Here is a 14,228-nt window from a genome sequence, read left to right on the forward strand (position 1 = left end):
CAGTGGCATGCCAATTCATACTGATTAATATCGCCCTTGCTGACTAACCTGTTACTTATCATTTGAACAGCAAAATACCAGTCTGGGTCCACCAGCTCGACTTCCAAGTAAACGCTGTCAACAACGGTCACTGAAAGTATCGAGCCGAAACACACCCATCGGCCTTCAACTGGGGGTCAAATCATGGGAAGTTCGAGTCAATATCATGCACACATTTTGGATCAAAACAAATTACCAACACAATACAATGTCCAATCTTGCATTTAAGCTATCACAAGTCACTCCAAACATATCTGACACAGACTCAACAAGCCATTCAAACGGGGGACTATATTCTCCTATTTACCTTCCGGGTCATGGTAAAACTTAGGGGACGTAACTGTGGTCTCGGGCCTAGTCTATCTTAGAGCGAATCTGCTCCTTGACCATTCATATTGCGCTGGACTCTTGAAAAAAACAGAAAACAAACCAATTGGATTTGGTTTAGAGTGGGCTTTCTCTTGAGATCGTGCCGTTGTATTGGTGGATCGCTGCTCAACTGTATAAGCTCTTAATTCTATCGGCATTGCATGAGTGCATTGAGGCACGTGCCACAGTTTTATTTGGACATGCACACGGCTGTAATTATAAGCCAGGTGGACGTTTAGAGGCCATAATGATAGTACGATACTAAATGGGACTTCATGCATTTTCGGACAGAAACAGTCTACTTGCTTTGTTCAACATGTGTATAGGTTTATTGGCAGGCCTTCGAGGTTCCTAACCTTGGTGGGAATGATTCCAAAGTGACAATCACTATGCAGGACACTGAAAAGTAAGTAGGGAAACTAGCTCATACAATCTTGAATTTGATTGTACTTGAAGAAAATATAACCAAAGATATATTTACAATATAAACCACAGCTTTATTTGTACTCGTTGAGAAATAGACAGAATGAATGGATGCAGCATGGTGAGTGCAATCGACAAATATGATATCAAATGTCCAGCACTTGATGTGAATATGATGATCCTTGAATCTTTTAACCGTGGTGTCCGCCTCCATGACCACCACCTCCATGACCACCTCCTCCGTGACCACCTCCTCCGTGGCCACCACCTCCGTGTCCTCCTCCTCCTCCTCCATGGCCACCACCTCCGTGTCCTCCTCCTCCTCCTCCTCCATGGCCACCACCTCCGTGTCCTCCTCCTCCTCCTCCATGGCCACCACCTCCGTGACCTCCACCACCGTGACCGCCGCCTCCGTGACCACCACCACCACCACCGTGGCCGCCTCCGCCTCCGCCTCCGTGGCCTCCGCCTCCATGGCCGCCACCACCACCACCATGGCCACCAAGGGCGGAGCCAAGGAAGACTGTGAAGAATGTTCAGAAACAACAATACATAAGTGGTCATATATGACAGGATACACACACACACACACACAAAATCCGTCCACCATTCCTGATACAGTTTAGACCATGGTAGAAACTATCCTATTCATTACGTTGTCAGCAAATCGAAAAGCCACTTAAAACTCAGCAAGAGCTAATAAAGTTGATTATTACAAAGTTTAAGATTGCGAATTCTCATCAGATAAGGCACACTTACCCAAGACTACAACAACTGCAACGTTAAGAAGGCGCATCCTGTCAGTTACGTTGTTTATCCACGAGAGAATAAACAATTTAAATGTCTCTTTTGGGATTCACACCGCCTTATATACATGTGGTACAGGAAATCAGGATGTTGAATGTAAATGCCCACATTGGAAGATTTTAGTAAATAAAATTCCAATGAGACTTTTTACAACTTTAGAGCGTGAAGAATGAATCTCTATTTTGTAATATCACATACGACACTGCCACCTGCCTCTCTGTATTAGGCATATCTTCCTGCATAATTATTAAATGCAAACTGTGTATTTGTGACCTAACCTGGCACCCTGTGGCTATCTCACTGCCGGGAAGCATGATAGATTTAGTGGTTCATCCAATGCAATTACAGCTACAGACCGTTTTGTGAAAAACTTGAATGGAGATAGAATATTTTAAATGAAGGATAAATGCTGACCTTTAGAATTTCGTTGGGTGCAAGTACTGAGTCTACTGAGCTACCATGACTTGGAGTCAAAGGACGTTTATCAACGTATGTCAAATACGTCTTTAAAAGCAGAGGTTGTGGGAAGCTAATTATTCATCTATTCATAATCAAACTTTATGTGAAGTTGGATTTTTCAAGTGTGTGATATATTTCAAAGTTTGAATACCTGCCCGAATAATTTCAAAGTCTCATTATTTTCTACAATAAAACAGGGTGAAAGCTGATGATATACGCTCTTTGGTTTTCTGGCCTATAACACATGAATGAACACAGGGAAATCATTCCATCCCTGCCCACATTACTTTTCAAAGGAACTCTTCCATCTAAGTTTATCTCGTGCGTATATATGTGTGTGTTTGGGAGTGTTTGGGAGAGAAAGTTCACGTCACATTTTATGCTATTTCGTAACTGGCCCAAACACTAAACAATGATGAAATGCATGAACCTTTTCTAAAGAGTGGTAAAATCTCAGCTTTCGAACACCACATGTGGACAGGATATACTTATCCATCACACGAATACCTGATGAAACCACTATCTCCGCAGGAACATGGATGTGGTGGTAGTTTATGACAGGCACTAGGGGCTTCAACCGTCAATCTATGACCCATGTATGACCCCCTTCCTGCCAAGCATTACCCACACCCACCCACCAAGCTACAGCACCAGAGATGAACATTCATCTGGCGTCAGAGCACAATTATTCGTCATTCTTTGCTATCTACAGTGGCATGCCAATTCATACTGATTAATATCGCCCTTGCTGACTAACCTGTTACTTATCATTTGAACAGCAAAATACCAGTCTGGGTCCACCAGCTCGACTTCCAAGTAAACGCTGTCAACAACGGTCACTGAAAGTATCGAGCCGAAACACACCCATCGGCCTTCAACTGGGGGTCAAATCATGGGAAGTTCGAGTCAATATCATGCACACATTTTGGATCAAAACAAATTACCAACACAATACAATGTCCAATCTTGCATTTAAGCTATCACAAGTCACTCCAAACATATCTGACACAGACTCAACAAGCCATTCAAACGGGGGACTATATTCTCCTATTTACCTTCCGGGTCATGGTAAAACTTAGGGGACGTAACTGTGGTCTCGGGCCTAGTCTATCTTAGAGCGAATCTGCTCCTTGACCATTCATATTGCGCTGGACTCTTGAAAAAAACAGAAAACAAACCAATTGGATTTGGTTTAGAGTGGGCTTTCTCTTGAGATCGTGCCGTTGTATTGGTGGATCGCTGCTCAACTGTATAAGCTCTTAATTCTATCGGCATTGCATGAGTGCATTGAGGCACGTGCCACAGTTTTATTTGGACATGCACACGGCTGTAATTATAAGCCAGGTGGACGTTTAGAGGCCATAATGATAGTACGATACTAAATGGGACTTCATGCATTTTCGGACAGAAACAGTCTACTTGCTTTGTTCAACATGTGTATAGGTTTATTGGCAGGCCTTCGAGGTTCCTAACCTTGGTGGGAATGATTCCAAAGTGACAATCACTATGCAGGACACTGAAAAGTAAGTAGGGAAACTAGCTCATACAATCTTGAATTTGATTGTACTTGAAGAAAATATAACCAAAGATATATTTACAATATAAACCACAGCTTTATTTGTACTCGTTGAGAAATAGACAGAATGAATGGATGCAGCATGGTGAGTGCAATCGACAAATATGATATCAAATGTCCAGCACTTGATGTGAATATGATGATCCTTGAATCTTTTAACCGTGGTGTCCGCCTCCATGACCACCACCTCCATGACCACCTCCTCCGTGACCACCTCCTCCGTGGCCACCACCTCCGTGTCCTCCTCCTCCTCCTCCATGGCCACCACCTCCGTGTCCTCCTCCTCCTCCTCCTCCATGGCCACCACCTCCGTGTCCTCCTCCTCCTCCTCCATGGCCACCACCTCCGTGACCTCCACCACCGTGACCGCCGCCTCCGTGACCACCACCACCACCACCGTGGCCGCCTCCGCCTCCGCCTCCGTGGCCTCCGCCTCCATGGCCGCCACCACCACCACCATGGCCACCAAGGGCGGAGCCAAGGAAGACTGTGAAGAATGTTCAGAAACAACAATACATAAGTGGTCATATATGACAGGATACACACACACACACAAAATCCGTCCACCATTCCTGATACAGTTTAGACCATGGTAGAAACTATCCTATTCATTACGTTGTCAGCAAATCGAAAAGCCACTTAAAACTCAGCAAGAGCTAATAAAGTTGATTATTACAAAGTTTAAGATTGCGAATTCTCATCAGATAAGGCACACTTACCCAAGACTACAACAACTGCAACGTTAAGAAGGCGCATCCTGTCAGTTACGTTGTTTATCCACGAGAGAATAAACAATTTAAATGTCTCTTTTGGGATTCACACCGCCTTATATACATGTGGTACAGGAAATCAGGATGTTGAATGTAAATGCCCACATTGGAAGATTTTAGTAAATAAAATTCCAATGAGACTTTTTACAACTTTAGAGCGTGAAGAATGAATCTCTATTTTGTAATATCACATACGACACTGCCACCTGCCTCTCTGTATTAGGCATATCTTCCTGCATAATTATTAAATGCAAACTGTGTATTTGTGACCTAACCTGGCACCCTGTGGCTATCTCACTGCCGGGAAGCATGATAGATTTAGTGGTTCATCCAATGCAATTACAGCTACAGACCGTTTTGTGAAAAACTTGAATGGAGATAGAATATTTTAAATGAAGGATAAATGCTGACCTTTAGAATTTCGTTGGGTGCAAGTACTGAGTCTACTGAGCTACCATGACTTGGAGTCAAAGGACGTTTATCAACGTATGTCAAATACGTCTTTAAAAGCAGAGGTTGTGGGAAGCTAATTATTCATCTATTCATAATCAAACTTTATGTGAAGTTGGATTTTTCAAGTGTGTGATATATTTCAAAGTTTGAATACCTGCCCGAATAATTTCAAAGTCTCATTATTTTCTACAATAAAACAGGGTGAAAGCTGATGATATACGCTCTTTGGTTTTCTGGCCTATAACACATGAATGAACACAGGGAAATCATTCCATCCCTGCCCACATTACTTTTCAAAGGAACTCTTCCATCTAAGTTTATCTCGTGCGTATATATGTGTGTGTTTGGGAGTGTTTGGGAGAGAAAGTTCACGTCACATTTTATGCTATTTCGTAACTGGCCCAAACACTAAACAATGATGAAATGCATGAACCTTTTCTAAAGAGTGGTCAAATCTCAGCTTTCGAACACCACATGTGGACAGGATATACTTATCCATCACACGAATACCTGATGAAACCACTATCTCCGCAGGAACATGGATGTGGTGGTAGTTTATGACAGGCACTAGGGGCTTCAACCGTCAATCTATGACCCATGTATGACCCCCTTCCTGCCAAGCATTACCCACACCCACCCACCAAGCTACAGCACCAGAGATGAACATTCATCTGGCGTCAGAGCACAATTATTCGTCATTCTTTGCTATCTACAGTGGCATGCCAATTCATACTGATTAATATCGCCCTTGCTGACTAACCTGTTACTTATCATTTGAACAGCAAAATACCAGTCTGGGTCCACCAGCTCGACTTCCAAGTAAACGCTGTCAACAACGGTCACTGAAAGTATCGAGCCGAAACACACCCATCGGCCTTCAACTGGGGGTCAAATCATGGGAAGTTCGAGTCAATATCATGCACACATTTTGGATCAAAACAAATTACCAACACAATACAATGTCCAATCTTGCATTTAAGCTATCACAAGTCACTCCAAACATATCTGACACAGACTCAACAAGCCATTCAAACGGGGGACTATATTCTCCTATTTACCTTCCGGGTCATGGTAAAACTTAGGGGACGTAACTGTGGTCTCGGGCCTAGTCTATCTTAGAGCGAATCTGCTCCTTGACCATTCATATTGCGCTGGACTCTTGAAAAAAACAGAAAACAAACCAATTGGATTTGGTTTAGAGTGGGCTTTCTCTTGAGATCGTGCCGTTGTATTGGTGGATCGCTGCTCAACTGTATAAGCTCTTAATTCTATCGGCATTGCATGAGTGCATTGAGGCACGTGCCACAGTTTTATTTGGACATGCACACGGCTGTAATTATAAGCCAGGTGGACGTTTAGAGGCCATAATGATAGTACGATACTAAATGGGACTTCATGCATTTTCGGACAGAAACAGTCTACTTGCTTTGTTCAACATGTGTATAGGTTTATTGGCAGGCCTTCGAGGTTCCTAACCTTGGTGGGAATGATTCCAAAGTGACAATCACTATGCAGGACACTGAAAAGTAAGTAGGGAAACTAGCTCATACAATCTTGAATTTGATTGTACTTGAAGAAAATATAACCAAAGATATATTTACAATATAAACCACAGCTTTATTTGTACTCGTTGAGAAATAGACAGAATGAATGGATGCAGCATGGTGAGTGCAATCGACAAATATGATATCAAATGTCCAGCACTTGATGTGAATATGATGATCCTTGAATCTTTTAACCGTGGTGTCCGCCTCCATGACCACCACCTCCATGACCACCTCCTCCGTGACCACCTCCTCCGTGGCCACCACCTCCGTGTCCTCCTCCTCCTCCTCCATGGCCACCACCTCCGTGTCCTCCTCCTCCTCCTCCTCCATGGCCACCACCTCCGTGTCCTCCTCCTCCTCCTCCATGGCCACCACCTCCGTGACCTCCACCACCGTGACCGCCGCCTCCGTGACCACCACCACCACCACCGTGGCCGCCTCCGCCTCCGCCTCCGTGGCCTCCGCCTCCATGGCCGCCACCACCACCACCATGGCCACCAAGGGCGGAGCCAAGGAAGACTGTGAAGAATGTTCAGAAACAACAATACATAAGTGGTCATATATGACAGGATACACACACACACACACACAAAATCCGTCCACCATTCCTGATACAGTTTAGACCATGGTAGAAACTATCCTATTCATTACGTTGTCAGCAAATCGAAAAGCCACTTAAAACTCAGCAAGAGCTAATAAAGTTGATTATTACAAAGTTTAAGATCGCGAATTCTCATCAGATAAGGCACACTTACCCAAGACTACAACAACTGCAACGTTAAGAAGGCGCATCCTGTCAGTTACGTTGTTTATCCACGAGAGAATAAACAATTTAAATGTCTCTTTTGGGATTCACACCGCCTTATATACATGTGGTACAGGAAATCAGGATGTTGAATGTAAATGCCCACATTGGAAGATTTTAGTAAATAAAATTCCAATGAGACTTTTTACAACTTTAGAGCGTGAAGAATGAATCTCTATTTTGTAATATCACATACGACACTGCCACCTGCCTCTCTGTATTAGGCATATCTTCCTGCATAATTATTAAATGCAAACTGTGTATTTGTGACCTAACCTGGCACCCTGTGGCTATCTCACTGCCGGGAAGCATGATAGATTTAGTGGTTCATCCAATGCAATTACAGCTACAGACCGTTTTGTGAAAAACTTGAATGGAGATAGAATATTTTAAATGAAGGATAAATGCTGACCTTTAGAATTTCGTTGGGTGCAAGTACTGAGTCTACTGAGCTACCATGACTTGGAGTCAAAGGACGTTTATCAACGTATGTCAAATACGTCTTTAAAAGCAGAGGTTGTGGGAAGCTAATTATTCATCTATTCATAATCAAACTTTATGTGAAGTTGGATTTTTCAAGTGTGTGATATATTTCAAAGTTTGAATACCTGCCCGAATAATTTCAAAGTCTCATTATTTTCTACAATAAAACAGTGTGAAAGCTGATGATATACGCTCTTTGGTTTTCTGGCCTATAACACATGAATGAACACAGGGAAATCATTCCATCCCTGCCCACATTACTTTTCAAAGGAACTCTTCCATCTAAGTTTATCTCGTGCGTATATATGTGTGTGTTTGGGAGTGTTTGGGAGAGAAAGTTCACGTCACATTTTATGCTATTTCGTAACTGGCCCAAACACTAAACAATGATGAAATGCATGAACCTTTTCTAAAGAGTGGTAAAATCTCAGCTTGTGGACAGGATATACTTATCCATCACACGAATACCTGATGAAACCACTATCTCCGCAGGAACATGGATGTGGTGGTAGTTTATGACAGGCACTAGGGGCTTCAACCGTCAATCTATGACCCATGTATGACCCCCTTCCTGCCAAGCATTACCCACACCCACCCACCAAGCTACAGCACCAGAGATGAACATTCATCTGGCGTCAGAGCACAATTATTCGTCATTCTTTGCTATCTACAGTGGCATGCCAATTCATACTGATTAATATCGCCCTTGCTGACTAACCTGTTACTTATCATTTGAACAGCAAAATACCAGTCTTGGTCCACCAGCTCGACTTCCAAGTAAACGCTGTCAACAACGGTCACTGAAAGTATCGAGCCGAAACACACCCATCGGCCTTCAACTGGGGGTCTAATCATGGGAAGTTCGAGTCAATATCATGCACACATTTTGGATCAAAACAAATTACCAACACAATACAATGTCCAATCTTGCATTTAAGCTATCACAAGTCACTCCAAACATATCTGACACAGACTCAACAAGCCATTCAAACGGGGGACTATATTCTCCTATTTACCTTCCGGGTCATGGTAAAACTTAGGGGACGTAACTGTGGTCTCGGGCCTAGTCTATCTTAGAGCGAATCTGCTCCTTGACCATTCATATTGCGCTGGACTCTTGAAAAAAACAGAAAACAAACCAATTGGATTTGGTTTAGAGTGGGCTTTCTCTTGAGATCGTGCCGTTGTATTGGTGGATCGCTGCTCAACTGTATAAGCTCTTAATTCTATCGGCATTGCATGAGTGCATTGAGGCACGTGCCACAGTTTTATTTGGACATGCACACGGCTGTAATTATAAGCCAGGTGGACGTTTAGAGGCCATAATGATAGTACGATACTAAATGGGACTTCATGCATTTTCGGACAGAAACAGTCTACTTGCTTTGTTCAACATGTGTATAGGTTTATTGGCAGGCCTTCGAGGTTCCTAACCTTGGTGGGAATGATTCCAAAGTGACAATCACTATGCAGGACACTGAAAAGTAAGTAGGGAAACTAGCTCATACAATCTTGAATTTGATTGTACTTGAAGAAAATATAACCAAAGATATATTTACAATATAAACCACAGCTTTATTTGTACTCGTTGAGAAATAGACAGAATGAATGGATGCAGCATGGTGAGTGCAATCGACAAATATGATATCAAATGTCCAGCACTTGATGTGAATATGATGATCCTTGAATCTTTTAACCGTGGTGTCCGCCTCCATGACCACCACCTCCATGACCACCTCCTCCGTGACCACCACCTCCGTGTCCTCCTCCTCCTCCTCCATGGCCACCACCTCCGTGTCCTCCTCCTCCTCCTCCATGGCCACCACCTCCGTGTCCTCCTCCTCCTCCTCCGTGGCCACCACCTCCGTGACCTCCACCACCGTGACCGCCGCCTCCGTGACCACCACCACCACCACCGTGGCCGCCTCCGCCTCCGCCTCCGTGGCCTCCGCCTCCATGGCCGCCACCACCACCACCATGGCCACCAAGGGCTGAGCCAAGGAAGACTGTGAAGAATGTTCAGAAACAACAATACATAAGTGGTCATATATGACAGGATACACACACACACACACAAAATCCGTCCACCATTCCTGATACAGTTTAGACCATGGTAGAAACTATCCTATTCATTACGTTGTCAGCAAATCGAAAAGCCACTTAAAACTCAGCAAGAGCTAATAAAGTTGATTATTACAAAGTTTAAGATTGCGAATTCTCATCAGATAAGGCACACTTACCCAAGACTACAACAACTGCAACGTTAAGAAGGCGCATCCTGTCAGTTACGTTGTTTATCCACGAGAGAATAAACAATTTAAATGTCTCTTTTGGGATTCACACCGCCTTATATACATGTGGTACAGGAAATCAGGATGTTGAATGTAAATGCCCACATTGGAAGATTTTAGTAAATAAAATTCCAATGAGACTTTTTACAACTTTAGAGCGTGAAGAATGAATCTCTATTTTGTAATATCACATACGACACTGCCACCTGCCTCTCTGTATTAGGCATATCTTCCTGCATAATTATTAAATGCAAACTGTGTATTTGTGACCTAACCTGGCACCCTGTGGTTATCTCACTGCCGGGAAGCATGATAGATTTAGTGGTTCATCCAATGCAATTACAGCTACAGACCGTTTTGTGAAAAACTTGAATGGAGATAGAATATTTTAAATGAAGGATAAATGCTGACCTTTAGAATTTCGTTGGGTGCAAGTACTGAGTCTACTGAGCTACCATGACTTGGAGTCAAAGGACGTTTATCAACGTATGTCAAATACGTCTTTAAAAGCAGAGGTTGTGGGAAGCTAATTATTCATCTATTCATAATCAAACTTTATGTGAAGTTGGATTTTTCAAGTGTGTGATATATTTCAAAGTTTGAATACCTGCCCGAATAATTTCAAAGTCTCATTTTTTTCTACAATAAAACAGGGTGAAAGCTGATGATATACGCTCTTTGGTTTTCTGGCCTATAACACATGAATGAACACAGGGAAATCATTCCATCCCTGCCCACATTACTTTTCAAAGGAACTCTTCCATCTAAGTTTATCTCGTGCGTATATATGTGTGTGTTTGGGAGTGTTTGGGAGAGAAAGTTCACGTCACATTTTATGCTATTTCGTAACTGGCCCAAACACTAAACAATGATGAAATGCATGAACCTTTTCTAAAGAGTGGTAAAATCTCAGCTTTCGAACACCACATGTGGACAGGATATACTTATCCATCACACGAATACCTGATGAAACCACTATCTCCGCAGGAACATGGATGTGGTGGTAGTTTATGACAGGCACTAGGGGCTTCAACCGTCAATCTATGACCCATGTATGACCCCCTTCCTGCCAAGCATTACCCACACCCACCCACCAAGCTACAGCACCAGAGATGAACATTCATCTGGCGTCAGAGCACAATTATTCGTCATTCTTTGCTATCTACAGTGGCATGCCAATTCATACTGATTAATATCGCCCTTGCTGACTAACCTGTTACTTATCATTTGAACAGCAAAATACCAGTCTTGGTCCACCAGCTCGACTTCCAAGAAAACGCTGTCAACAACGGTCACTGAAAGTATCGAGCCGAAACACACCCATCGGCCTTCAACTGGGGGTCTAATCATGGGAAGTTCGAGTCAATATCATGCACACATTTTGGATCAAAACAAATTACCAACACAATACAATGTCCAATCTTGCATTTAAGCTATCACAAGTCACTCCAAACATATCTGACACAGACTCAACAAGCCATTCAAACGGGGGACTATATTCTCCTATTTACCTTCCGGGTCATGGTAAAACTTAGGGGACGTAACTGTGGTCTCGGGCCTAGTCTATCTTAGAGCGAATCTGCTCCTTGACCATTCATATTGCGCTGGACTCTTGAAAAAAACAGAAAACAAACCAATTGGATTTGGTTTAGAGTGGGCTTTCTCTTGAGATCGTGCCGTTGTATTGGTGGATCGCTGCTCAACTGTATAAGCTCTTAATTCTATCGGCATTGCATGAGTGCATTGAGGCACGTGCCACAGTTTTATTTGGACATGCACACGGCTGTAATTATAAGCCAGGTGGACGTTTAGAGGCCATAATGATAGTACGATACTAAATGGGACTTCATGCATTTTCGGACAGAAACAGTCTACTTGCTTTGTTCAACATGTGTATAGGTTTATTGGCAGGCCTTCGAGGTTCCTAACCTTGGTGGGAATGATTCCAAAGTGACAATCACTATGCAGGACACTGAAAAGTAAGTAGGGAAACTAGCTCATACAATCTTGAATTTGATTGTACTTGAAGAAAATATAACCAAAGATATATTTACAATATAAACCACAGCTTTATTTGTACTCGTTGAGAAATAGACAGAATGAATGGATGCAGCATGGTGAGTGCAATCGACAAATATGATATCAAATGTCCAGCACTTGATGTGAATATGATGATCCTTGAATCTTTTAACCGTGGTGTCCGCCTCCATGACCACCACCTCCATGACCACCTCCTCCGTGACCACCTCCTCCGTGGCCACCACCTCCGTGTCCTCCTCCTCCTCCTCCATGGCCACCACCTCCGTGTCCTCCTCCTCCTCCTCCTCCATGGCCACCACCTCCGTGTCCTCCTCCTCCTCCTCCATGGCCACCACCTCCGTGACCTCCACCACCGTGACCGCCGCCTCCGTGACCACCACCACCACCACCGTGGCCGCCTCCGCCTCCGCCTCCGTGGCCTCCGCCTCCATGGCCGCCACCACCACCACCATGGCCACCAAGGGCTGAGCCAAGGAAGACTGTGAAGAATGATCAGAAACAACAATACATAAGTGGTCATATATGACAGGATACACACACACACACACAAAATCCGTCCACCATTCCTGATACAGTTTAGACCATGGTAGAAACTATCCTATTCATTACGTTGTCAGCAAATCGAAAAGCCACTTAAAACTCAGCAAGAGCTAATAAAGTTGATTATTACAAAGTTTAAGATTGCGAATTCTCATCAGATAAGGCACACTTACCCAAGACTACAACAACTGCAACGTTAAGAAGGCGCATCCTGTCAGTTACGTTGTTTATCCACGAGAGAATAAACAATTTAAATGTCTCTTTTGGGATTCACACCGCCTTATATACATGTGGTACAGGAAATCAGGATGTTGAATGTAAATGCCCACATTGGAAGATTTTAGTAAATAAAATTCCAATGAGACTTTTTACAACTTTAGAGCGTGAAGAATGAATCTCTATTTTGTAATATCACATACGACACTGCCACCTGCCTCTCTGTATTAGGCATATCTTCCTGCATAATTATTAAATGCAAACTGTGTATTTGTGACCTAACCTGGCACCCTGTGGCTATCTCACTGCCGGGAAGCATGATAGATTTAGTGGTTCATCCAATGCAATTACAGCTACAGACCGTTTTGTGAAAAACTTGAATGGAGATAGAATATTTTAAATGAAGGATAAATGCTGACCTTTAGAATTTCGTTGGGTGCAAGTACTGAGTCTACTGAGCTACCATGACTTGGAGTCAAAGGACGTTTATCAACGTATGTCAAATACGTCTTTAAAAGCAGAGGTTGTGGGAAGCTAATTATTCATCTATTCATAATCAAACTTTATGTGAAGTTGGATTTTTCAAGTGTGTGATATATTTCAAAGTTTGAATACCTGCCCGAATAATTTCAAAGTCTCATTATTTTCTACAATAAAACAGGGTGAAAGCTGATGATATACGCTCTTTGGTTTTCTGGCCTATAACACATGAATGAACACAGGGAAATCATTCCATCCCTGCCCACATTACTTTTCAAAGGAACTCTTCCATCTAAGTTTATCTCGTGCGTATATATGTGTGTGTTTGGGAGTGTTTGGGAGAGAAAGTTCACGTCACATTTTATGCTATTTCGTAACTGGCCCAAACACTAAACAATGATGAAATGCATGAACCTTTTCTAAAGAGTGGTAAAATCTCAGCTTTCGAACACCACATGTGGACAGGATATACTTATCCATCACACGAATACCTGATGAAACCACTATCTCCGCAGGAACATGGATGTGGTGGTAGTTTATGACAGGCACTAGGGGCTTCAACCGTCAATCTATGACCCATGTATGACCCCCTTCCTGCCAAGCATTACCCACACCCACCCACCAAGCTACAGCACCAGAGATGAACATTCATCTGGCGTCAGAGCACAATTATTCGTCATTCTTTGCTATCTACAGTGGCATGCCAATTCATACTGATTAATATCGCCCTTGCTGACTAACCTGTTACTTATCATTTGAACAGCAAAATACCAGTCTTGGTCCACCAGCTCGACTTCCAAGTAAACGCTGTCAACAACGGTCACTGAAAGTATCGAGCCGAAACACACCCATCGGCCTTCAACTGGGGGTCAAATCATGGGAAGTTCGAGTCAATATCATGCACACATTTTGGATCAAAACAAATTACCA

The 14,228-nt window shown here is 43.1% G+C and overlaps 4 protein-coding genes across 4 annotated transcripts; all 4 read right to left on the reverse strand.

The window, feature by feature from the left end:
• Positions 1-832: 832 nt before the first annotated feature.
• On the reverse strand, positions 833-1,327 carry LOC139474784 (uncharacterized). The gene is made up of 2 exons (XM_071257911.1): positions 1,211-1,327; positions 833-1,174 (listed from the first exon to the last, which is right to left on the reverse strand). The coding sequence occupies exons 1-2, from the start codon at positions 1,325-1,327 to the stop codon at positions 833-835; spliced, it is 459 nt and encodes a 152-aa protein (XP_071114012.1).
• Positions 1,328-3,638: 2,311 nt separating this feature from the next.
• LOC139474779 (uncharacterized) lies at positions 3,639-4,133 on the reverse strand. The gene is made up of 2 exons (XM_071257906.1): positions 4,017-4,133; positions 3,639-3,980 (listed from the first exon to the last, which is right to left on the reverse strand). Exons 1-2 carry the CDS (start codon positions 4,131-4,133, stop codon positions 3,639-3,641), a joined length of 459 nt encoding a protein of 152 aa, XP_071114007.1.
• Positions 4,134-6,440: 2,307 nt separating this feature from the next.
• Positions 6,441-6,935, reverse strand: LOC139474780 (uncharacterized). Its single transcript, XM_071257907.1, has 2 exons — positions 6,819-6,935; positions 6,441-6,782 (listed from the first exon to the last, which is right to left on the reverse strand). Exons 1-2 carry the CDS (start codon positions 6,933-6,935, stop codon positions 6,441-6,443), a joined length of 459 nt encoding a protein of 152 aa, XP_071114008.1.
• A 5,084-nt stretch (positions 6,936-12,019) lies between these two features.
• On the reverse strand, positions 12,020-12,514 carry LOC139474778 (uncharacterized). Its single transcript, XM_071257905.1, has 2 exons — positions 12,398-12,514; positions 12,020-12,361 (listed from the first exon to the last, which is right to left on the reverse strand). Exons 1-2 carry the CDS (start codon positions 12,512-12,514, stop codon positions 12,020-12,022), a joined length of 459 nt encoding a protein of 152 aa, XP_071114006.1.
• Between the last annotated feature and the right edge of the window lie 1,714 nt (positions 12,515-14,228).

The sequence above is a fragment of the Haliotis cracherodii genome, unplaced genomic scaffold (assembly GCF_022045235.1).
Source record: "Haliotis cracherodii isolate W230 unplaced genomic scaffold, xgHalCrac1.p SCAF_3, whole genome shotgun sequence".
Classification (NCBI taxonomy): Eukaryota; Metazoa; Mollusca; class Gastropoda; order Lepetellida; family Haliotidae; genus Haliotis; species Haliotis cracherodii.